Raw genomic sequence first — 25753 nt, 5'->3', positions numbered from 1 at the left:
GCAAAGGAAAAGGTACTGAGTAGGAGCAGCAGTTCCTGAAATACAAGCATCCTGGGGAACACAAGAGTTGAAGTTTAAAAAAAAAAGGGGCCCATTCCTTGATCCAGAGCAGGCTGGGCTCCACCCGGCTCCATCTTCTGCTTTCCAGAATCAGAACATTTTGCCCCCTGCGAAGTCTGAGCCATGAGGCTGTCAGCTATCAAGACACCCCCAGCTTCAAAAGTTTTTTAGGTTATTAGTTAACTTATTAGTCTTAAATTTGTTTTTCTCAGATATTTTCTAGCTTATGTCAATTTTTTAATATTTTCTGCTTTAGCGAATTACAGTCTAGAATAGCTGGAAAATTATAGTAAAGTTTATGATTATAACCAAAGCTAAAAATTAGAAAAGCCGTAAAATAGCATAAGGAAACTCATATTATTTTAAAGCCTTTATGTATATTTGAGAATTCCTAGGGTTTCTCTAAGCTGTCATGAAGTTTTTTTTCTTTTCCAGTAATATTACTTCAAGTCTAGTCCTGATATATCATTTCCTAATACTATGATTTGGAACAAAATTTATGCACATTAATAAGACCGTATTCTCTATGGATTTGCCACTTCCCACAGTCCAGAACTGCTGATGACTGCTGCTTCTCCAGCCTGTATGGCATCTTGGTGTGGAGAATACCGGGCCTCTACCCTACCCAAGCTCAAGGCCAATCTTCCTCAGCAAAAAGAGGAGGATTGGCATGGGATGTTAGCTCAGGGCTGATCTTCCTCACAAAAAAAAAAGAAGCAGCAGCCCAGATCGCAAAGTTCCCAAGTATTAGCTCAGTGTTTCTCAAAATGTGGTCCCTGGGCCAGCAACATCAACATCACCTGGTAACTTGTTGGAAATGCAAATTTGTGGGCCTCACACCAGACCTATTGAATCAGAAACTCTGGGGGTGGGTCGAGCAATCTGTCCTCCAGGTGATTCTGATTAAAGTTTGGGAACCATTGCGTGAGAGCTTAGATGTCAAAGTAAAGACTTTCATGTGTTTTCTATTTCAGAAATGAGCAGTATGAATCTCATTACCAGTTGGTCGGAGACTGGGGATAGGAAGGAGCATTCATTTTCATATAAAATGGATTAATTCATGGAAGAAAGGGTTATATATTCTTAAACTAGAAAAAAAAGAACTTTAAATAGTTCTACTATAACATGTTGATAGGCCTAATACGGCGCTACAAACCCATGATTGCTTCTCTGGAAGAAACAATAAAATTTTATCTTTATGAAGAAGTATCTCACACTATCATAAGGCCTTACGTCATGTGCTAAATAAGGCACCACGTGCTTTTAAATGACTGTCCATTTCACCGTTTCCCAGCCAGTATCCTGTGACATTCGTGTTGTAGTGTCAGTAAATAGAGTTTAGTGTCAGAACTCAATTCTGGGTTTCCCTTGCCATTGTTTGAGCAGAGTGTACGGGGGCAGTGCTAACTGTACTGGTAGTAAGTGGAAAGTATGGTAGGGGTAAAGGATGTGTATGATGGCTGAAGGCAGAGGTGGCCCGTCCTCTCCTCCCACCTCCCATGGCTTTTGCCAGCAACTTCACAAGCATGTCACACAGGAAAAAAGTTTGAAAAATACATTGTCTATTGTCATCAAAACACTAAAGGGAATTTTATTAGTTTAAGTGGTGTGTAATTTTTTTTACTAGAAGTTAAAAGCCTAAGATTTCAGTGGTCTTTGTATTTTGCTTTACAAAGGAATAACAGGATGCTACTCAAGATTTCAGGGATCTGCTTATCTGAACCATTCGTTGGAAATAATCTGACCAGATGGACCCTCATACTTGCCCTTATATTTACCCACAAACAAAACCTGGGCTTCTTAGGACTGAGCTAAACTTACCCCTTGGGACTCAGCAGTCTCTCCAGGCCTGTGAACACACCCAGGGCAGGCCTTCAATAAATTTGACTCTGGAATTTGGATTGATGAAGCACACTACCATTCACCTTGCTCATTTCCACTTGATGACTTTCTTAATTTGCAGAACAGAGTTCCCTCTTGAACCTGGGAAGCCATTCACTAGGGTAGCTCTGATTATCTTTTCTAGCAGAATTCTTCTATCATCTTGGGGGACAATGAGTATTCCAATGTAAAGTTGAGGATGACAGCAATGAACTATTCTTTGTCTCTTCATACAGCGTCAAGAACTAGAATCAGAAAACAAAAAACTGAAAAATGAGCTAAATGAGTTACGCAAGGCGCTTAGTGAGAAAAGTGCCCCAGAGGTGACTGCTCCAGGTGCACCAGCCTACCGTGTCCTCATGGAGCAGCTGACCTCTGTGAGTGAGGAGCTCGATGTCCGCAAGGAGGAGGTCCTCATCTTGAGGTCTCAGCTGGTGAGCCAGAAAGAGGCCATTCAACCCAAGGTAAGGATGGGCAAGTGGCTAAAGTGGGTGTTTGGGGACTGGCCTCTACTTCTTCTTATCCTTTCCCTCCAATATATAATGAAGCAAACACTTAAGAGCATTTTTTAGTTTAATTGAGGATATCATCATTTTTTTAAAAATTTCAGTGTTGTTTTAAAACTGTTGCCAATGCCAATTAGAGTGAGCAAAAACCAAGTGAGATCCCAAATGATCTTCAAAGGTTCATCTCTCACTCATGAGCAAAGGGCTTTTAAAATTAATCTTTTTGTAGTAATCTGGCCACGATAAATTTTGATCAAAAATAAAATTCTATTAAACACAAAAATCAATAAATTATCTTGTTGTAGAAAGGCATTAAATACAACTTTAAAATTATTTGTTGAAAATAGCTTGTTTAACTGGAAAGGTAACATATGAAAAGGTTAGAAATGACATCAGTGAGTATAAGTTACATGGAGATGATTTCTGCTCACTTCAGGGAGTTCTGTTTCATAGGGGAGCTGTCCCTGCTGGGAGGGGCCGTGTTATAGGTTCAACCGAAAGGACCTGTGTTGGAGAATATAGATGGCCCTTTGAAGTACTCCCCTACCCTCAGGTAATCTGAGAGCCAGCGCTGCCATGTGCTGCTGAGAAATGGGCCTTTTTGTCATTTGCCATCAGAAGGAATCTGAGTAATCATCTTAAAACCTGGCCTGTGTCCCTCCTGATGCTCATGCAGCAAAGTGTTACCGAGAATTAGGCAATCAAGTATCCTGGCTGCATGGCAGGCCATATAAGAAATGCCTGTGATATATAATGAATTGGATGCCAGAAAGGTCCGAGAATACTTCTCTTAGAAATAATAGTTCTGCATGTGGTTAAGACACTGAACCTGGCACCTAACATTTGGATTTGATAAAGGCAGCTTATACCTGGGATCAACCCTGATCCAGAAAATATCAAATTCTGAAAACAAGATATCTGACTAATCTTGAGAGAAAAAAAATCCAGTAACAAGTGGAGTTATATAAAGAAATGGGCTTCCTTATTTTAAAACAAATCACAAACCCCTTAAGTCTGAAATGAGAGGAGTTCACAAGAGGAATCTCTCTTTGGCTTGGCCGCACACATCTCACCTTCCCTGAGGCTGTCTCAGTTTGGTTCCCATGACTACCATTGCTCCCTCTGCGTGCTAGCTGGAGCAGAGTCCAAAGTCAGGTTCCTTTCTCTGGTCCCCTTGTGGCAAACTGGTATACTCACAAGAAACTTCAGTAAAAGTTAAGGGAAAGGAAAAGGACAGGGAACCAAGGGGCATAAAAACAATCCAGCTAACAGAGCACATAGTTCTGGTATCACACACTCTTACTTACCCAGCTCACATACTCCATGTGACAACTGCTCTCCAGCCCCTGTGGGCTGGTCCTGTCTAACCAAGGTCCCTGCTCTCCAAGCTCCCAGCCTACACATGCAGCAGCTTGTTCTCTCCTAGGAAAAATGCCCATGACACTGATTGAGACCTTTCAAATCCAGTGCTGTTTGTCCCACTCAGTTTCTAGTCAGACAGACACATCATTTCACAACTCCTTTGCAGGGCAGTGGTGAGTGAGACCCTGTGAGCTAAGTGATGATCCAGCCCAGCCACATCTAGTTTATCTGCTCCACCTCCACGAGTATTCTGGGAGGCTTCACTTGGAAGAATGACCTCCTATCAAGGCATTACTGTAACTGTCACAGGCCTAGGATAAGAATTTCACCCATATACAACAGGGTCATTTTCTCACATACTCACTTTACAATTAGAAAAACAAAAACAACTCAAAAAGAATTTCAATCACTTATTCCTGAGAATTAAGAGTTGCTGTCACACAAATATATATTAATGTCCACATTATGCCAGTTCCATGAATACTAATTTATATACAGAGTTAGCTTTAGGAGAAACAACTCATGGTGGTTTCTATAGTTAGCTTTTATCTGTTATCATGGGGATTCATTGATGGAATTTATTTATGGAACTAAGGGCTTATTGTTTTCTCCATTTGTTTTTTGTCCTTGCTGACCTGTGATTTTCAGGATGACAAGGTAATTATAAAATTTTTAAAAATTTTTAGTAAATACTTCTATTTACTCCTAATTTTTAGTTTATAAGTATCCCCCAATATGTGCAATTGACGCTTTCTGGCCACCAAGTCTACTTTGATATTTACAAATTAAGATCCTTTTTGACCCCTTCCTGTTTGGGAAGTCAGTGGGAAAATAATGCGTGCAGTAGGCACCAATCTAGATCACAGAGAGGTCTCCATAACTTCTAATTTATAGTCAGCTCTGTGACTCACTATGGTAGTTACGGTAGGGCATCCACAAGGAGAGGAGGAAGGCCTTTAAATTGTAGTACACTCGAAAGCACAGGCTCTCCCATGATCTCATTTCTACCAGCTGTGGGTTTGTTGGCCAAGGGTGGGGAAGAGCCTGAGGAGGTGAGCACACCCTTCCTGGAAAGGGTGGGATTTTCCTACATGGTGCAACCCTTTCAGAACTTCTGGTCACTGGCTTGGGGGAGACAAACTTTGAGCAGTGAGTCAGGAACTTCCTAATGCTGGCAGTCCAATTCTGATCCCATGCCCTAGCTACCACTTGTTGGCTAAGGCAAGCCAGATGAGGGAAGGACTGGCTGCTTACTTACTACCAGGACAACAGCGTATAAGAAGCCTGTCTTTTCTTTGGATTAGTTAATTAGATCAAGTGACCTGATTTACTAAAAGTTCAAGCCACATCATGTAGGGCCTCAGATATCAGGAAATATATGTAGCATTATTTAATATAGAAACTGAGTCCTGGAGAGTTATTACCTAAAGCTTAAAAATCTGAGTATGGCCCTTTATAGAATAGAAAGATTTTCTGCCTTTCAGGGAAAGAGAGAAAGAAATTTTCTATGAAATGCGTACTAAAATATTTATAAAACATAGCTAAAGAAATGCTATATGTGGTGTTCATGGGAAATATTTTTAAAATTCAGTAAAATATGAGCTCTTGTTAGTAGCTTTTATTAGATTATATTTAGTCTTCTCTAAGGATGCATTTATAAACTCACAAAAGGACAGGATTTTTTTTTAAAGGATATTTCTTATAAACGCTGAAATTGAAAAGCAAGTATTCGTAGGCCTCTAGCTGGCGTTAAAGTTGTCTTGGAACTGGTCTCTAAGATCGTGGTATTTGAAGTATATTCTATTAATTCTACTTCATTGTGACACCTGGCTTTAGAGCAAACGTGGACTAAAGAATCAGACATATACTTTTTAGACAAATAGAATGGGCCCTTGGGTTCTAAAGTGTATTATTCTTTAGAGGCTATGGAGCAGTGGTTCTTACTGTCTGTTCTTGCCCTGGTTTAGGGGAGAGAGAGAGTAGCTGAGTAGTAAAATTTTAATTTTAAAATTATATTGGTTGTCTGACAGATTAGACTAAAAAGGAAAAATAAAAAATGAAGTAAAAATGTTAGCAGAATAGTCCTTTTTATACAAAATCATTAGTAATCCTGACCTGCCAGATGTTTATTTCAAAGTTTATGTACCATGCTATACTGTAACAGAAGAAAAAAGAATAACAGCAGATGGTAGATATTTACAAGGAGCTAAATCCTTCCCATTTATATATATTTAAAGATGTGAGAAAAAACTTTATTTTTCTGAAGCATATCATCTGAATATCGCCTTTTTTGTGCTGAGTTTTTAATGGAAAAATGAGCTTTATGTCAAATTTTTAGTGTTTTATTGTGGCGTTTGTTTTATTTTAACTGGTCAGGAAGTAGTAGAAAGAATAGCTTTGTACATTCCATTAAATAGTTTCTTGGTGTTCTTGCCTCATTATTGTTCTAATGCTGTATATATACTTTGAAATATGTATATGTATATGTTTATGTATAAAGTGCGTGTATGTGTAGATATATATACACACACTTTGAAATATATATGTTTATGCTATATATATATATACTTTTATATATAAAGTGTATAGTATATACAGCATTAGAAGAATAACCAGGCAAGGACACTGAGGAACTATTTAATGGAATATATATATATATCTCATCACATTTGTAGTAGAACATTAGGAATTCTCAGGAGAGGGACTGAAGGTGCCTCTTTCTCTTAACTGCCTGTACCCTACTCTCCTCTGTAGTTGTGCAAAGCTGGGGCTGACACTCTGGTGGGGCAGAGGTGTGTTGGAGTACTTAAACCCCCCTATTCTGGAGGAAAGAAAATGTTGTATGTGGTCCCAAGCTTTTGAGTTGACTCTTAATGTGGAAATGTGTCATTTCCCCCTTCAGAATACAATGACAGATTCCACAATACTTTTGGAAGATGTACAAAAAATGAAAGATAAAGGCGAAATAGCACAAGCATATATTGGTTTGAAAGAAACAAACAGGTAAGTTGATCCTTCTTTTATTCATGTAATCATATCAATGATTACATCGATTCATGTGTAATCATAACGATCTTTAGTCTTCAAGCCAGCCTCTTGTACAGTCAAAGTGTTTATGCATTGCTCTATTAGACGTCAACTGACCTTCACAGGGAATCCAAGGTTTCCAATACTGTCCTAGTTAAAGTCTCAAAATATAAGGTAGCATTATTGATGAGAGGTGTCAGGGAAAATGTTCTTTACATCAAGGGAATTTATTTCTGTATATTTAGGGTCTTTGCCTTGAGAGGCTGCCTTGAGAAGAAAACCAGTTGTTCATTGTTGGACTGTCTTGGATAGTCACTTTCATTTGTTATTCAGGATGGTTATTTGTGAAGGTTTGTAGGGGCAATTGCAGCTTTCAGTAATTGAAACTTAGTGTGAAGAGAAGTGATGAAGTATCTGGAATCATGTCAGTGTTGGCTATATAATTAATTCTAAAAGGATACCCTGATTCTAGGATGGGACCCTGATATTTGAGACCAGGTTTTTGTCACGTTTCTTAAGGTGTTCTGAGAAAATCCTAACTCTGGTTTTATCCCATGTACTGTAAACATGAATGAAGTTGCAGACGGCACTTAGTTTGCTCACTGTACGCTTAAGAGCCTCGGGTGGGCTGACCGAGAGTGCAGGATTTGCACAGTCACTGACTGAACTTTCCTGAAAGCTTTCCTGATAGCTGAGATTATCACAAAGTAAAGGCTCATCTGTGGAATTCCTTCAGCTTTCCTACCACCCCCCAGTTCCCAACAGGGCCTTCATGCTATTGAACTCGGAACTTAAAAGACTATGTGCTTAAAAGAATATGGCTAGTGATGATCACAGAGAAAGACAGTTCTGGAGATTTGTGTTGTCAGTGTGCAGTCTAGGTCTCCTGATGCTTAGTATCAGGATTGGTATAAAGAAATACTTCACAAACTAAAGAATATTGTCATGCAAAAATGAGGTACTTATTACCTTCAGAAAGTGGAGAATGCTTTATAAAAGTACTTGGTTAAACTTAAATTTTAATTTATGAATGTAAATTATAAGCATCTCTTCTATCTAAGAATGTGTTAGTATAGAAAGAGCTCTATCACACTGTTTATCCATCCACTCCGCTGTTCAATCACCAGATATGTATTACGTGCCTGCTTCATGCCAGGCCCTGTGCCACACACTAGGAATATAGCAGTAAGCAAGGTAAATACAGTCCTTACTTTCACAGAGTCTATAGGCTGTTGGAGAGACAGCCAAGAGAATTTGGACTTCACTCTAATAACAGTGGAAGCTGTTGAAGGTTTTAAGTAGGAGAATGATATGATGAGATTTGAATTTTAGAAAGCTAGCCCTGGCTTTTATGTTGGAGCACAGATCGTAGTGGAACAAAACTGAAAGCATAAAGACCAGTTAAGAGGCTATTATCGTTATCGAATGACTGATTATGGTGACTTTGACGTGGTTAGTGGTAGTTGGGATTGAGAGGAATGGGACGCTTTGAAATGTACATAAGAAGGTGAGGTCAGTAAGCCTTGCGGTTTATTGGATGTGTGGGAAAGGGATAGGGAATCGTGAAGGGTGACTCTGAAGTGTCTGCTAGGATACTTGGTTGGAGGTGCTGATGCCATTTCGTGATCCTGGGTCTGGGATATGGGGAAGTGCAGGGTAGAAATGATCAGTAGATTTATAAATATTGAATTGAAGGAACTAGAAAGACACCCAAGGAGAGAAATCCATTAGGCAGTTGAAAATATAGGTCTGGAGCAGGAGAGATGTGTGGGCTGAGATATAAATTTTGAAGTCATCAGCATATAATAATACAATTGAGACCATGCAAATAGATCAACTTCCGGGGGAGAGATGGTAGATGGAACATAGAAGAGCATTCTCTGGAATTTGTTTTATGTAAACATTGTATCAACAACAAAAGTCTAGTAGGAGGAGTAAGAACCTGGGCTCTGGAGTCAGGTAGCCCTGGGCTCCACTACTTGCCGGCCACGTAACCTCCACAGGTATCCTACTTCTAAGCCTCCGTGTCTTCCTCTGCAATGTGGCAAATGATATATATTGGGTAACTGGGAGGACTAAATGAAATAATACTTGTGGAAGGATGTAGAACAGTGTCTGCCACTTAGCAAACACTCAAATATTATTTTTATACCTTAGATTGAAAAAACCTGTAATCAACTTTGTCATTATTATTTATTAATTATGCATACTTTTAATAAAATGTGTCACATCTCTACTATAAAAGCTGTTTCCCCAGGTCTTAAAATTAATTTTTGATGCAAAAATCTTTTAAAAGTCATGTCATAAAAGCTGAGAACATTGGACATGCTCTTATTTATAAGTTACTCCTAGAAGAATTTTTTAAAACAATTTTGAAAATAGGAAATCAGATTTTATTAAGCTAAAACATGTTCCTACTCAGAAGACTTAAGACTTCATTTTGAAATGGATTGTGAAAATTGCCACACGAAGACAATAGCTGAAGTGTTCATTCTGTGTATGTGTGACTGTTGTGATTAGTCTCTAATATAATATGTGACATATAAGATCACTCTGCCAGCTGAATAAAATGTTAAAAATGAACTCTTTCTCACCTTTTCAGTCATTTCTTATTTTGCAGGAGAAGCAGCTCTAGATCCTTGATTATTTTGTTTTAATTTCTACCCATTTATGTGTGATATTATGTTACCCATTTTTGAAAAAAATTAACCCAAAATAATTTTTGTGGTAATGTCTTAAAGTCATAAAAATTAATCGACTTAATAAAATATTGAAATTAATTAAAATTAATTAATTAATAATTAATAAAAATCTTATTGACTTAATAAAATATTGAAATACCGTGTGCTGCTCTTGACCGTCATCATCTGATTACCATCCTGTGTCCCTTTGTGTTTTGCATTGTTGTTCCTTTTGCATGGAAGATCACCTGCTATGGATTGCCATGCGTTGAATGAGGATGGAGAGCTGTGGCTGGTTTATGAAGGGTTAAAACAAGCTAACAGGTTATATTTGTCTCCTCAAAATGGAATGTTATTGATTTGTTGTTTTTCTTTCTAACAGTGGCCTCCTGACTTTAACTTCTGTATTTCTTGTCCATTGTCTTCCTGGGTAAATTTCAGTAAAACTTAGAACGTTCAGCCAAAAACCTTAAAAACCTTCTCCACTAAGGGATGCTATTAAAGCTGAGATGGATTGATGGTGAATATAAGAGTTGCTGTCCATAAGTGAAGGATGCTATCTAGAGGTCCTTTCAGACACTAAAATTTGTGAATAGCTCACCAGGAGTTGGAAGAAAGCCAAAACCTTTTAACTAGGGCCCAGACTACTGTGGGAGAGATTAATACCTATTACTTAGCAGTGTCTTGTTTGGAATAATGATCAGTCTAAAGGATCTATGTGCCTGTGGCAATGTGGTTACATTCTTATATATTATTATCATGCTGCCTAACAGCATGATTAAGTACATGATTTGGCAGTCTATGTGGTTATCGTGAAATTCAAATTTGTGAAACAGGAAATCAGGAGAGTTCCTGCATTGCTGCAGTTCAAAATAATTACCCAAACTCAATATGTTAAATATGTTAGGGGAAAGCAAATAAAATTAACAACAGCAACACCTTTCCAACACAGAAACTCATCTGCTCTAGTGATGTTTGTGCCTTAAAAATCTCATAAAAATACCATTTTACTGATTAAATTTTAAAAATACTTAATAGACTATTCATTCAAGGGGCTTCTGCTTATTCTGCTTTGTTTGTTCTAATCATAAACCATTGTCATTAACTTTGTGGTGTTATTGGTTCAAATCCTTTTGAAATTTTATAATCACTAAAATATTTTTAGGCTGCTGTTAGCAGTTTGCTTGCAATGGCATCAGTAAGTTTTGCCCAGCAGTTGGTAACCAAGGGGATTAGAATAAAAGAGCGTCTTTTCTTTCTTACTGTTAGTTAATTCCTAACCATAATGTTGTTTGTGTTTGGAAGAGGGGTGACTGTAGAAGTGGGGGTGCATGGTAAAGGGAGGATGCTATTTCTCTCTGTATTCTCACTGCCAAGGCCTAGCTTCCTTAGAGGCACAGCTGACTTGTATGTTTGCTTAGAGAAGCAGTAACCACTTTGTTGGTCCTATTAATATTTATGTTCTAAAACCATGTCTTGTTTGGATTCTGTTACTAATATGGAATTTTATGGGGAGAGAAAAGATGACAAATTTAAAATACATCTATATGAAATTTCAGAACTATCTGTCTGATTTGGGTAAATCTGTGTATATTTCTGAGTACCACTCCAACCTTTCTGTCCTTCAGAGATAAAGAGTAGAAAGTAAAAATGGGCCCTGGTCACACTCTCTGCCTGAAATTATTAATGCAGAAATTCTTAAAGGCATATTTAATTAGATGGGGAGTTTATAATCTTGCCCTGTATCGTGCAGAGTTATTTTGTGGGAAAGGTACTGTCTTTGCCAACTTAAAGGCTAGTTTGTAAATGTGGTAAACCAGATTAAAGTTATGTCTTTTAATTGATTATTTTAGTCATCATCTCCTATGAACCTTTCAAAAGAGCTAAAACGGTCCTTTTTCTCAGGGCCTTTGAGAACTTTATATTTGTAGCAGGAATTCAGAAAGACACAATTCAGAAAGACACAAATATGAGATCATTCGTTTCTGGCCCTTGTTTGAATTTCTTGACTTGAATCAAGTCACAAGTTACACAGATGCTAAAGCTTACCCACATTTCCTGCTCTTGCAAGTGAGCATGAAGCCTCGCAGCCACCAGGCGGACTCTGGTGTCATCTCCCTTTCCTACCTGTGTGGCTTCTCTGCAGGCTCCTGGAATCCCAGCTCCAGTCGCAGAAGAGGAGCCATGAGAATGAGGCCGAAGCCCTCCGCGGGGAGATCCAGAGCCTGAAGGAGGAGAACAACCGGCAGCAGCAGCTGCTGGCCCAGAACCTGCAGCTGCCCCCGGAGGCCCGCATCGAGGCCAGCCTGCAGCACGAGATCACCCGGCTGACCAACGAAAACTTGGTAAGGAGAGGGGCTGGGCCCACACATTCCTCAGCAGGCAGCGCCTAACCCTGCAGGATGGTCCTAGTCTCTTTTTGATTCAACATATCTTTCGTGGCTGGAAAAACTCACTGCTCTCACTTTAGTAGAGACAGAGTGGGAAAATATGACTCAGTGTAGAAATGAAAAAAACGTGTGCACAGGCTTGTTTCTCACAGAAGGCTTGGCATGTCTGAGCATGCTCAGGCCTAACTTGGAGGGTCTGGAAGGTATCAGCCAACTATGCTGGGCTTTTGATATCCTCGAGCACTCAGGTGACCCACTTCTACTTCAGCTGCTGATTCTCTGCCATTCGAGGAGGTTTGTTATATGGTTGTCACAACAGAGACTGTGGACAAGCTGTGTTCACCTTTGCTCCCTGAGCAGCCACCAAGGCCTTGCCAGCCTCCATCTCTAGCAGATAAGTGGGGTTAGCATTCTGGTCAGGGCAGGCAGTTGGCAGAGCCAAGGGGGAATTTGGTTGACGTTGGATGGAGCTCCCAGGTCAGGGAGGAGGGACATCAGGATTTAAGTTTATACATTTTTGATTCTTTTTAACAGAACTTGTGCAACGAATGAGGAGATTTTTTTCCCTTGCCAGATTTTGAACGCTGACACAGACTCCAAGTTTTTTCTTTTTCTTTTAATTTTTCTCTTTTTTCTTTCTTTCTTTCTTTTTTTTTATGGAACATATTTTCTAAAATATTTCTTTCTCAGTCACAAAATAACTTTTACTACAGACATACAGATTTTTTTACCTACTTTGATAAATATATTATTAAATTAAGTCATTGAAAAGTTATAATTCTACATTTCTATATAAAATCTATATGGTAGTGTCAGCCTTGTTTTGAGAAAAGCTGTTTAAGATTGCTGGTGATTTGCCTTCTCTTGTTGTTGGTGGTGGCGAGGAAGATTAGCCCTGAGCTAACATCTGTTGCCAGTCCTCCTTTTTTTGCTGAGGAAGATTGGCCCTGGGCTAACGTCCGTGCCCATCTTCCTCTATTTTATATGTAGGATGCCTGCCACAGCAAGGCTTGATAAATGGTGCATAGGTCTGCGCCCGGGATCCGAACCTGCAAACCCCGGGCCACCGAAGCGAAGTGCACGAACTTAACCATTATGCCACCAGGCCAGCCCTGCCTTTTTTTTTTTTAATTCAGGGTTTTAATGACCTATAATAAAATAGTTTGGATTTTCTCTGAGGATTTAACAATCTGAATTATCCCGTCATTACTCCATTAGTGATCATTCACATTACAAATAGTTTTCTAGTGTCATCTATTCAAGCATCTTTTATATTAATTAGAGGCAAAACCCAAAGGTATTCTCTTCACAGTCTGTCCCTCTGAGGACAGCTTGCTGAGTGAGGCTCCATTGTGGGAATGGGAGAGGCAGGTGAGAGCAAGTGTTTGGACTCTTTCCAAAGTGACTGAAATATCACGAATTTGTGGGGAAAAATCTTCTGAATCATGGAATATTTTTGAAATGTCATTTTATTACTCTCAAGTATATTGTTGCTTAAATTAAACTAACAATGCTTTAATGCTGACAAATTGATAAATATACTGAATAATATAACAATGATTGATCAGCATATAAATTCTATGCTTGTAAATGATTGTCTTAAAATACAAGGTGAAACCATGAAATAAAGATGCTTGTGGGTGGCAGATTCCCAGAGTGTTTTCACTAAGTTGATTAAGCATTTCGCTTGCAACCTTGTCTGCAGTATTAATTTTCTTGGCAATTTTTTATAGCTAATCAAAAATAAACTAAGCCCCCAAAGGTAAAGTCTAGTTAATGAGTTTGTCTGAGTTTTAGGAAAACCCTTCGTAGGTCAGCTGCATCTCCTGCCTCACTGACTACTAATTCAGGAGAATGGATTCAAACTTAAGTACAAGGAATGGTGCACTTTTTCAAAATCATTATACTTTCTCAGTCTTAGCTATGCATTTCTTTTTTTTTTTTTTTTTATAATTTTATTTATTTATTTTTTTTCCCCAAAGCCCCAGTAGATAGTTGTATGTCACAGTTGCACATCCTTCTAGTTGCTGTATGTGGGACGTGGCCTCAGCATGGCCGGACAAGCGGTGCGTTGGTGCGTGCCGGGATCCGAACCCGGGCCACCAGTAGCGGAGCGCACGCACTTAACCGCTAAGCCACGGGGCTGGCCCAGCTATGCATTTCTTTAGGAAACACTTGAGCAGAATATTAAAGCAGCAGTGGACCTAGGCTTAGTGTTCTTGGAAACTCTACCTGCATATCCCCACCCACCCACCCACCCCCTACACAAATACAAAGATGGATTTTCTCCCTCGGTTAGTGAACATGCTTCACAGGCCTCCCCCGTGCTGCCTTTCAGGGAAGGAAGGCATGGAGCTTCTCACCCACCCTTCCAACTTCAAACAAGCGTGCCAACGGTGCCATTATTCTCACTTTCATTTTATTTGCCTGCCCCCGTCAAAAAGTGCAACAGTTTGTGAGCAGGTCTGAGGAGTGAAACAACGGCCTTATCTGTGGTATATGGACCACCGCTCTGTTTACCTGCTAAATGATGGCGCCCTGGCCATAGCCTGTTTCCTCTGAGCATGTGAAAATATAAGTGTGTATATATAATTAGAATCGTCTATACTAGAAGGATCAGAGGGCAATGGCAGATGACAAATCAGAGCCTTTTGAGTATATACAGTTTTCATTATTTGTGTTTTAAAATATTTTTAAATTGATTTGGCTGAGAGATAGCATTTCCCTCAAAGACAGAAAAAAACAAATATCCATTGTGCCTGTTTTTTCAGTATTTTGAGGAATTATATGCAGATGACCCTAAGAAGTATCAATCATATCGGATTTCACTTTACAAACGGATGATTGTATGTAAACTCAGAGTGCTTTTCTGTCGCTACTTCTAGCCCTCTATAACTGAAGAGCACACTGCTGCCTACCCCTCCCCAGAAGTCTCTTTCATGAAACCTATTTCTCCCCACAGCTGTCTTTTAGCCAGTGGTGTCACCTCTCTCAGTGTCCTGCGTCTATTGTCGTGTTTGGTTTGTTATTAACACTAGGCTTACAGTGTGATGGAAGCAAAATGTGATTTGAAAGATAAAGGAAAATCCAAGAAGCGCAGCTGAACACTTTGAGATGTCAGCAGCTCTTCCCTTTGAATCACTAGTATCTCAATCAGCCCTGTCTAAGCTGGAGAATGAATGAATATTTCTATTTGTAAATGATTTTCTTCTCCCTAACGTGAATAACAACCACAGATATCACTGATTCATTTCCATTCTAAGCTTCCGAGACTGCTGTTGTCCGCTGTCTTCTTAATTATCAGCTTTTAACTATGCCCGGCATTTGGGAGAATTCTTGATTAAATAGAGAGACAACCATCACAGACCTTTTTACCCCCTCGCCTTGAATGTATTGCTTTTTTCTCTTTTGCATGAAGCATTTGGAATTACCCCCTTTTTCTCTATAAGCAAAATTATATCCCATGCGAGATTTTATGGGTGTGTTATGTCACCTGCACTTGGTCCTAGGTCAGCACATTGCTCTTTATCCTGTTCTCTGTGGTTATTTTTTCAACTTATGTTTTAATTCCCAAAACTTCTTAACTTTTCTTAAGTTACGAGACTAATTTTGGCATCTCCAAAGGGTGGGTCTTGTAGAGACAGTACTTCACACACGTGGGTGTCAGTCAAAAGCTCCTACCTAAGTTCCACCATCCTTAACACTGCCCACAGAACTTTCTATGCATTCATCAAAATTTATTTTGCCTATACCCCCTTTAAAAGAAAACCTTCCACGGGAACAACATACATTTTATGAGCATTTAATTGTTTTACCCACATGGAGTCTACTGGAAAAGACTCCCCAGTAAGTCTGCTATCCATCACGCTGTAAAGGATTTACTGCATTGTGTGTATTTAACATTTGGCTTTTATTGTAGCTGCATTTCCCATGCCTGCCAGTTTTAGCCAGATGGTGGCTCCACCAACGAGCTTTTATGTAAAACTAACAGTGCTGTTTTTGTGATTTTTGTGTCTGCTATCCTTCTGTGCGTTTTAGAAGGCCTATTTTGATCTGTCTGTTATATTTGTCATTTTAATCTTTAGGATTTGATGGAACAACTTGAAAAACAAGATAAGACTGTCCGGAAACTGAAAAAACAACTGAAAGTATTTGCCAAAAAAATTGGTGAACTAGAAGGTATTTAAACATGTTTTTATGACAATTGCTGAATCTTGGTTTTGTATTGCTATACTAGTGGCCTAATAGGTTTGCATGCAAATATTAGGAACAATAACAGAAATGACTTTTAGCAAACCTGGCCTCTGTGGAGTGGAAATTTCCATTGCTAGGTGGGGGAAAATGTTCCTTTCCTAGTAGTAGTAATTTACAAAGGGAGAGGATTTCATTCAACAAATATTTAATGACTATCTTCTATATGCCAGGCACTGTGCTAGGCAGTATAGCATAGAGGTTAAGAGCATGGATTCTCGAGCCAAGCTTCTTGGGTTCAAATCTTGACTCTTCTACTATTAGTCTCTGATATTGGGCAAGTTACTGAACCTCTCCATGCCTCAGTTTTCTACCTGTTAAATGGAAATGATAATGGTGTCTACCTGACATTGTTTGTAAGGTTTAAATGAGTTAATATGTGCAATGCGTTTAGTATAGTTCCTGACACATAGTAAATGCTATATACAACTTAGTTATTATTATTCTTTTTACTATTAGGAATACTAAGATAAGTAAGATAAAGTCTGTGTCCTTAAAGAATTTACCATGTAATAGAGGAAAAAAAGAGAAGTAAATAAGAGAAAATGAATTGTGATTATAAAGAAATAAGATTTTTTTAAACATCTCATGATTTATATATGATGATGATGGGAAAACACCTTGAGAAACAGTGAGATACAGTTGTTGTATTATATACAAATGAGTCTTGTCTTGTTCCTTCAGTAAGTATTTATTTAGGTGCCAGGGATATAGCAGTGGCCAGGGCTAAAGCCAACTTCTAAGCTTATTCCAACAGTAGTCTCATTGTTCCAGAGGTTTAGAGACCCTCTTTGGGATTGCCTTCAAACCTATGCAAGCTATTATCATTTTGACCAAAAATGATACCATCCAGTCTGATTACCCATCTGTTCTCTCAATGTCACACTGCATAATTTTCACTTGGCTTGGAGGGTGAAGATTCCCCGTCACTGGGAATGTTCAAAAGAATCTACCGTGATTAACTCTAAGTGTGGTTTTCATTCCTCCAACATGCCAGGCCTGTCATAACTGTTCCTTCTGTTTGGTCTTCCTGCTTCTCTTGGTCAACTCCTGCTCATCCTTTGAGAACAGACTCATATGTCACATCCTCAAGAGCAGCCTTCCCTGATCTCTCAGACAGATCTGATGGCTGTACCCTCTGTGTATCACAATTTGCCTCACATCTTTTGTGGTTTTCACTGTCATATTTTTAGCAATTTTTCTGTTTGAATTACTGGCTTTCTCAATGAACTATGAGCTTCCTGAGCATGGGAACCACCTCTTCTTTCCCCTTGTTTTCACAGCACCTAGCATAGTGTCTGACCTATCATAATCAGCCCATAAATGTTTGTTGAATGAATAAATATTTCAGAAATATTTAGAATGGCAACATGGATGCTTACTTTGAAGAGGATAATATTCCCTTGGATGTGCAAATGCTAAAATATTTGTTTAGAAATCAGACAGATTACTTTGCAGTCATATTTTATATATGACCCTCTAACATTATGTGATTCATATATTACATTAAAATTTTGAACCTCCAAATCACACACACGGGCTATAATGTCTATTGGCAGAACTTAAGAAATCTTTATTCAGAGAACCTTTCTGCACTTAACTCTGCGCTAATTATATCATGAGATGATAATTAGTAGAGTATTTGCTTGAAAGAAACTGATTTTAAAGGTATTAACTTGTGAGATTATTTTTAAAATTCATAATGGTTCCTTTGCCATATGTTAGTAAATTTTGATAAATAGAAAAGCCACTTATTATTTTAAGTTTTTACTCAGCATTCTTTGATATGTGTATTTTTAATTGAAGAAATGTTAGAATATTTCGAGATGTTAGCAGTTTTAAGCCATTATCAATCATAAATCAACTTCATCAGTTAAACTATCCTGCCAGCTATGTTTGTAAACCTTTAAGTAGCCTTTGAGAAGGCAGTTCATAGATTAAACAAAAAAGGCTTTATAATATTCTTAAGAAAAGTTGAGTTAAATGATATGTGTCTAAAGAATAAAATGAAATCAATCTGTGTGACTTGGGGACTTGCTGAGTGCAGGATCCCCGCCCCTCCCCCAAATTAGAGACTAAAGGGGACAGTCTCCTCCAGCACTTTTCTCTTCCTGTCCCTTTATCCCCCCATTATACAGAAAATGCTGGCAACCTTGTAAAACAAAGCACCTTTAATATCTAAAAGTTTTCTTATATTTTTCTTTACATTTATTATACTTAAATTCTTCTGGCTTAGAATAGCAAGGCTCGCCTTCTCCTACGGGCTACACTTAATTAAGGAGACTTTTTTAAAAGGCAATGAAGACTTTTTTTTTAAACAGCAGCATACATAATTTTTAGCTGAAATTACATAGCTAAATGGAGAATGTTTCAAAATTTGATCTGCTTTGTGCTATATTTTAATCCAGAAGTGGGTGTTCCATCTCAATTTTCTTAGACTCAGGGAATTTAGATATAAAAAAATTCTAGAAATCAGTTAATTATTTCATAGGAGAAAAAAACTGAAGCCCAGAAACCGTTAAGTGGCTTCGAAGGTCTCAGCCAGTTAGTGGCCAAACTAGGACTAGAACCCAAGCCTTCTGAGGACTTCTCTCCTTTGTGTCGTATTTTCCAACAGAATCTCTCCACTTATAGGAATTTATTTGACTGTCTCGATTAAGCCTGAGATCAGGATCTTCCTGGTACTAACGAAAGGAAAAATAAATTAAAAAAAAAAATCTTCCAATTTCCTTTCCTTTTCCAGGACAAAAAGGTTCAGAAATATTTTTCCCTCAAGTATAAAGAATCTAGAAAATGGAAATAAGGATTGCTTCAGATCTTTCTAGAAGGATGTTTGTATTATTAGATGGACCATGGGACTAAATGACCCCCAAAGTCTCTTGAGTTTGAAAACTGGGGTGGTATCCTGGCTTCTCTCTTTCTATTTTCCTGATGCTACACAAAGGTTGACATTTTATTTCAAGCAGATGATTTGCTAAATAAATCAAGATTATGTTGAGCTGACATCTATATTTTTTTGTGTGTGTGTGAGGAAGATTAGCCCTGAGCTAACATCCATTCCATGGAGTGCGCGAACTTAACCGCTATGCCACTGGGCCGGCCCCCATCTATATTTTAATATGTGAGTTTTTGTAGACTCAAATCTCTGAGGAGAATTCAAAGGCAGAAAGAAAGATTTTAATGAAAATATGGCAAATTTTGTCTGGCATTTTTGTTCAGAACCAAAAATATCTTAGTTAGAGATTTCACAAAAGGAAAGTGAAGCTTTCTTTTAAAACATGAAACTCTTAGTAAAAATATTCACCATATTTCATAAATTCTCAGGTGCACAATTTTTCACATTTTAACCTCTCTGAAATTAGGATGTTTCTTACAACTGCTAATGGGTCGTAGTTTAATCAGCAGTGTTTATCCTTCTTCAGTGTTATATAAAGTAATGATCTATCTCATAATCAATGGCACTTTAGATATGATGAGATCAGTAGGTTTAAAACATTCTCTTTGGATTATATGGAGTCCAAATATGTACACTTATTGATAAACTTAATATGTTGTATCTATTTCCTCCCAGTTTCCCCTCTTAGGATTGTTTCTGTGGCTTAAAGTGACTAGTAACATAGATGGCAGGGATTTTATTTTGTATTTTACATGCAGCATGTACATGAGCTGTGACACCCACTGTGTGCTGATTCCAAGGTCCTTGTGGTATTGTGTTTAAACTGACTCCAGAAATAATTTATGTAAAACTAAAGAGTTCGAATCTCCTATCTCTTGTCTAGAGGCATACATTTTACAGTTAGCCCTGGGGCTTCCAGACTGCATCGTGCATATGAAACACTAGGTGCCACAGCCCTCATCCGTCTAATCACAACATGATCACTCCTTAGATATCATAGCGTTGTCGGACGGTGGTGATTGTCAGCGCTGATAGTCCGGGTGTGTGATTCTGCAGCTGAGGTGGACGGGCTGTCACCAGGCTCTCTGCCACATAAGCAAGAGCGCTGGCAGGTATTGGTGTTCTCTGTGATAACCTCGTCCTGTGGAACTGGCTTCCCAGAACTAACACAGGAACTTGCCCAGAGTGACAGGAGAATTACTACTGATACCCTGTGGAATTAGCGACATTCAACTTCCTAATGCGTCTGATCTGCAGTTTGTTTGTTTGACTACAGTCTGTGAACTCCAACTTAATCTACCCCTAAATAGATTTCTCACCTGCCCCCTTCCTGTAGATAAAAGAATAAAAACCCTGCTTACTAGCATATCTCTCCACAAACACCATCATAACTTGTGTGTTCCCTTACCTTCCCTTACATTTCCCCTTCAATTCTCAATTTTGAGATGAAATTGGAAACTTTTTTTTTAACCCTTAGCATAATTTTTCTCTAGCAGCTGCCATTGACAGTAGTGACCATTTCTGACATCTGAAAGGGTTGTTAACCAGTGGTTGTATTTTAATGGTTGCAACTTCATGGTAGGACTTTTAGCACTTTACTAAAAACAAAGAAACAAAAAACTGAGTAATATTTATAAAATCATATTAAATAAAGGCTGTTTTATCTGCCCATGATTTCTTTGGGAGTGAGGGGTGGCAGGGGAAAGTTAGGTCTTTGCCTTATGAAGCCATTGTGAAAAATAAACATTTCACATCAACTAGTGTGAAGAAATGCTACTGTACCAGCTCTCTTGATGTGGTTTAAACTGATTGCAATGATACATTTAAAATGAATTGTTCTTTTTCTTTAATGACTAGATTCATAGAGCTGAAGGTGAGGGAGAATCTTTTATACTCTTGCTACTTCTTTGTAGAATATTGTTTTTTCCTTCTGAGAATTAAGGCTTAAATATCTTTAACTATTTATGATTGGTTCTGATTAGTTAACTAAGAAGTTAAATCACTTACTTTGGGGACATTTAATCTTATTACAAAGTAAACCTCATTACAAAAAAATGCTTTTGCATCTCTGATCTTGATAGTAGCTGAGTACTAGTGGCTGTAGAGTGACATTACCATATAATTTTGTCATCTATCCACCCAATTTTAGCAAAAAAAAAAAATTTAAAGAAAGGACAATTAAGTGGCAAATATAACAAGTTTCTGCTGTTGTAGAGCTCATTTAAAATTATAGAAACATGGAACCCTCTCATCTTTTCTACCTGGAAAACATTTTCTTCTCCTTTTTTGTTTCTTTTGAAGTGGGCCAGATGGAGAACATATCCCCAGGACAGATCATTGATGAACCCATCCGTCCAGTCAACATTCCTAGGAAAGAAAAGGATTTCCAAGGAATGCTGGAATACAAGAAGGAGGATGAGCAAAAACTTGTTAAGAACCTGATTCTGGGCAAGTATTTTCTGCATGGGATAAAAGGTCTTTCTGGTACAGGTGTGGGTGGTGGGAAGGACTAGTCACTAACTTTTGAAATATTCAACACCGATTTCTTTCATCATCATTACAGACTGTGCATTACAGTGCTGCAGTAGCATCCTGATCACATCACGTCTTATCATTCAAACTGCAGGGACACTTGCCTAGGACCTACCCATAAGGATCTCTTGAGACCAAGCCTTCTCAGCTTTGGCTGCACCTTAAAATAACTTGAAAGGCTTTTGAAAAGTATTGATGTATGGTCCCCACTACAGACTAATTATATCAAAATCTCTAAAGGGAAGAGGCTGGCCATGTCTGTTTTTTTTGTTGTTGTTGGTTTTTTTTTTTTTTTGGTGAGGAAGATCAGCCCTGAGCTAACATCCATGCCAATCCTCCTCCACTTTATGTGGGACACTGCCACAGCATGGCCTGACAAGCGGTGCGTTGATGCACACCTGGGATCCAAACCCAGGCCGCCAGCAGCAAAGCGCGTGCACTTAACCACTACGCCACGGGGCTGGCCCCTAGTATTTTTTTTTTTTTTAATCTTTCAAGGGATTCTGAAGTGTAGCCATAGTCGAACACCACAGCTCTAGGCCATTTAAGTTCCTGAATTTCTATTTTTCCTTAATTCCCTAGAAAATAGATGACTAAATATATCAAGATCAAGAGTTCAGTAATAGGGAAGAAACAAAAGAATTAAGGAAAAGATTCCAGCAATGGAAGGAGAGGACCAGACAAATGAAATGGGAGTAGAAGAAGCATTTCAGAGCAGCATAAGGCCCCTGAGACGGGGTGTGAACCCACTAGCTCTGCAAGAAGACTTTTTAGGGGAGGGTGGGAAATGATCACAGAGTGCACACAGACCCTAAGTTGTGAACTTAAAAAGCTAAAACCCTCTCCTTTCAGCCTTTGCATAGCATTCCTCACCCCCAGACGCCAGGGTGACAACAATGTGATTGGCAGTTATACCTGATTTAATGTTCCCATGTTTCATGGCTTTAGACTTAGTACTATATATAGGGGCAGAGGCGCTTAAGTTTCAACATGATGTCATTTAGCAAAACTGTTAAGGAGCCACTGGTTATTAAGCATAGAGTTAACCAAGATTCATCGATTTGATAAATATTTAGTGAGCTCCTACCATGTGCTGAGCAATTTCTAGATATTGGGTAATGAACAAAGTAAAGTCCCTGTTCTCACAGAGCTTACATGATTAGGGTGAGGGGGATAAAATAAATGTATAATGGGGAAGGAGGATAAAGAGTCAAAGCATGAGTACTAGTTTATACAAAGTTATTAGGAAAGGCCTCTGTAAGGTGATCTTTGGACAGAGACCAAAGGAAGTAAGGAAGCAAGTCATGCTGATCTGAGGAAAAAATATTCCAGGCAGAAAATAGTAAGTACATAGGCCCTAGGGGTGGGAGCATGCCTGGCATGTTCAACCAACAGCAAGGAGACCCATTTAACTGGAACACAGTGAGCTGGGGAGGGGGAATAGGGACAGATTACACAGACCATGGTGAGGATTTGGGTTTTATAAATGAATGAGGTGAGAAGCTACTTGGAAGTTTTTCCAAAAAGAAGTGACATGATCTGACCTACATTTTTTTAATAGAATTACTCTGGTTGTGTGAAAAATGTATTACTGAGAACAAGGGATGAATCAGGGACACCAGTTTGGAAGCTCTCAGTACAATCCAGGAGAAGATGATGGTGGCCTAGACTAGGGTAGCTAGTAGAAAAGTCGTTGGATTCTGGATGTGTTTTGTAGGTAGAACCAACAGGATTTGTTGATGGAATAGATGTGTGGTGTGAGGGAAAAAAAAAAAGGAGTCAAAGCTGATGACGAGGTTTATAACCTGAGACACTAGAAGACTGGAAGTGTGCTTTACTGAGATGGGGACAGCTCCTGGAAGAGCAGGTTCCAGAGGGAATCAAGAGTTTGGTTTGGGATGGGCTCAGTTTTACGTGCCTGAGCAGAGATGTCAAAAGGCAGTTGATATATGAGACTGGAATTCAAGGGAAAAGTCAGAGCAGGAGACATAAATTTAGGAATTGTCATCGTATAGACAACTAAGATTCACGTGTCCCCACCCTTAAGAATTTCTCCACTTAATGAGCTATTAAAATATGCTTTTTTATATGACCTATTTACCCTGAATGATTGAACTCTTACATGAGAACTGTGCTTTTATATCTCACAAAGCATTCCTCATGAAGACTTTCAGTGTTATATAAGATTATTTTTCCTCTTTTCTTTTTTCAGAACTGAAGCCACGTGGTGTAGCAGTTAATTTAATTCCAGGGTTACCAGCATATATCCTGTTTATGTGTGTTCGACATGCTGACTATCTGAATGATGATCAGAAAGTAAGGTCATTGTTAACATCGACAATTAACAGCATCAAAAAAGTATTAAAGGTCAGTTCATGTCAACAAAATTCTCGTTATGAATATTATTGATGAGAGAATCTGCACAGAGGCACTTGTCCTTCCTCAGACTTGAGCTTAGTTGCCAGTTATGAACACTTTCCAGTCTTAACTGATACCTTCCATTGTAAGAAACATTCTTTCTTGCCACATGTCTGTATGCCTTCTTTCAAAACAGGGCTCAGGTTGAACAGTAATCAAAATTAATTTGATATAATTGTGTTTAATTATGGAGTAAATTAAGTTTCTTCATAGACAGAAATAGTCTGCCTTGAGGTCTTAGAACCAAGTTAAAAATATGTAGTGGAGTCCATATATATAGGGAATATGATGCTGTAGTTGAAATAGGTATTAAATAAGTTCAATAATACATGGCTCATTCATATAAAAAGATGTCTGATAAAACATTAAAATTTTTCTTCCAACTTTTCTTCCCATTATTCTCCAGCTCACCCCATAATTTTCCTTATTACCTGAAATGCCTGGTTCCATGTAAGAAGCCACACACAGATACTAATCAGAGAGGAAAGATTTGCAAAAGAAAGCAAAATTATATAATAGAGCAGCAAGCCCTACATAACACGGTAATGACTGAGTCACGTTGCATAATCCTCCTCCTGACTCTAGAAAAACAATGAACATTATTCTTAGTTTTAACTCAAGTGTTTCTGTGAGGAGCTAAGAGAATGTGCTCCAAGTACTTTGCTTTCTGATTATCTAACTTAATGAGAACTCTTTTTTTTTTAATCAAAATATTCTCTCATTTTATTTTTTTGTTGAAATATAATTAACATATGACATTACATTAGTTGCAGGTGTAATTGAGAACTTTTAGAATGGAGAAAAGTGAATAGTTAACATGCCCAGTGGACTGTCTCAAGTCTAAGATGTCTTTCATGAACTATTTTTTTTTAATTGTGGTAAAATATACATAACATAAAATTTATCATTTAACCATTTTTCAGTGCACAGTTCTGTGGCATTAAGGACATTCATACTGTTGTGCAACCATCACCAACCACCATCCATCTCCAGAACTTTTTCTTTGTCCCCAACTGAAACTCTGTACCAATTAAACACGGCCTCCTGAGCCCCTGGTAGTGAACTTTTGACAAACGCTGGTTCTCAGTCCCTGTTGTGCAGATAGGTGTTCTGTGTAGTTACATTCTGCAGTGGTTAGCAAAGTGTACAGTTTCTGAAGATTTAACATTTAAAAATTGATGAATGTCTTCTGAATGTAACATTTAATTTTGGGTGTATTGATGCTATATTACACTTAGATGACAAGTTTTACTACTTCTTAAGTCAGTTCCCACAAAGACAACAAAGCCACATCATAAAGTTTTCTCCCCCTCATCTTACTTGCAGGAAGACATTCATCTAATTTGACTAATTATTGTACCAAATTGTATAAAGATTAAAAAGAAGTGGGTACTAGAACATAACACCTCTTTGATGCCATTTAAAATTGACATGTGTTTGTCTCACATGCCTGTTTTGAATTGAAGGGTGTTGTCTTGCATCCCTGTTTTGATTTAGCAGCTTTGACATGTGGCCGCGGCCTGATGAAGAGCCAGGCAGCTTCCCGTCTCTCTACTGCTCTGCACAAGACTTCCTCCATCCCATTGCTGATTCACTGCTCAGAAACCGTATCTTATCATTGACAAGATTTTTAACCTAATCTGGCTCTCAGTGCCGCACAATCTTTGTGATTCCCTTTTGTGCTTTTAGTCCTTTCTGTTCCCTTCAGTAACCCTGAGGGAAATGAGTCTGAGTAAGCTGTGGCTTGGT

General features: G+C 38.4%; 1 protein-coding gene across 4 annotated transcripts in view; it reads left to right on the top strand.

Annotated features, from left to right (window-relative positions):
- MYO5A (myosin VA) overlaps positions 1 to 25753 on the top strand; it is a 194350-nt gene that overhangs the window by 154018 nt on the left and 14579 nt on the right. For 3 of the 4 annotated variants that reach the window (XM_058541598.1, XM_058541600.1, XM_058541596.1), the window contains 7 exons: positions 2178 to 2405; positions 6712 to 6812; positions 9761 to 9841; positions 11664 to 11862; positions 15993 to 16086; positions 21356 to 21502; positions 23799 to 23953. In XM_058541598.1, the coding sequence (XP_058397581.1) occupies positions 2178 to 2405; positions 6712 to 6812; positions 9761 to 9841; positions 11664 to 11862; positions 15993 to 16086; positions 21356 to 21502; positions 23799 to 23953 (1005 nt within the window). The remainder of the gene's footprint in view (positions 1 to 2177; positions 2406 to 6711; positions 6813 to 9760; positions 9842 to 11663; positions 11863 to 15992; positions 16087 to 21355; positions 21503 to 23798; positions 23954 to 25753) is intronic. The other variant, XM_058541597.1, reaches the window with a different exon arrangement.

Source organism: Diceros bicornis, chromosome 5, assembly GCF_020826845.1.
Source record: "Diceros bicornis minor isolate mBicDic1 chromosome 5, mDicBic1.mat.cur, whole genome shotgun sequence".
NCBI classification, from domain to species: domain Eukaryota; kingdom Metazoa; phylum Chordata; class Mammalia; order Perissodactyla; family Rhinocerotidae; genus Diceros; species Diceros bicornis.
This window is presented reverse-complemented; position numbering and strand designations above follow the sequence as displayed.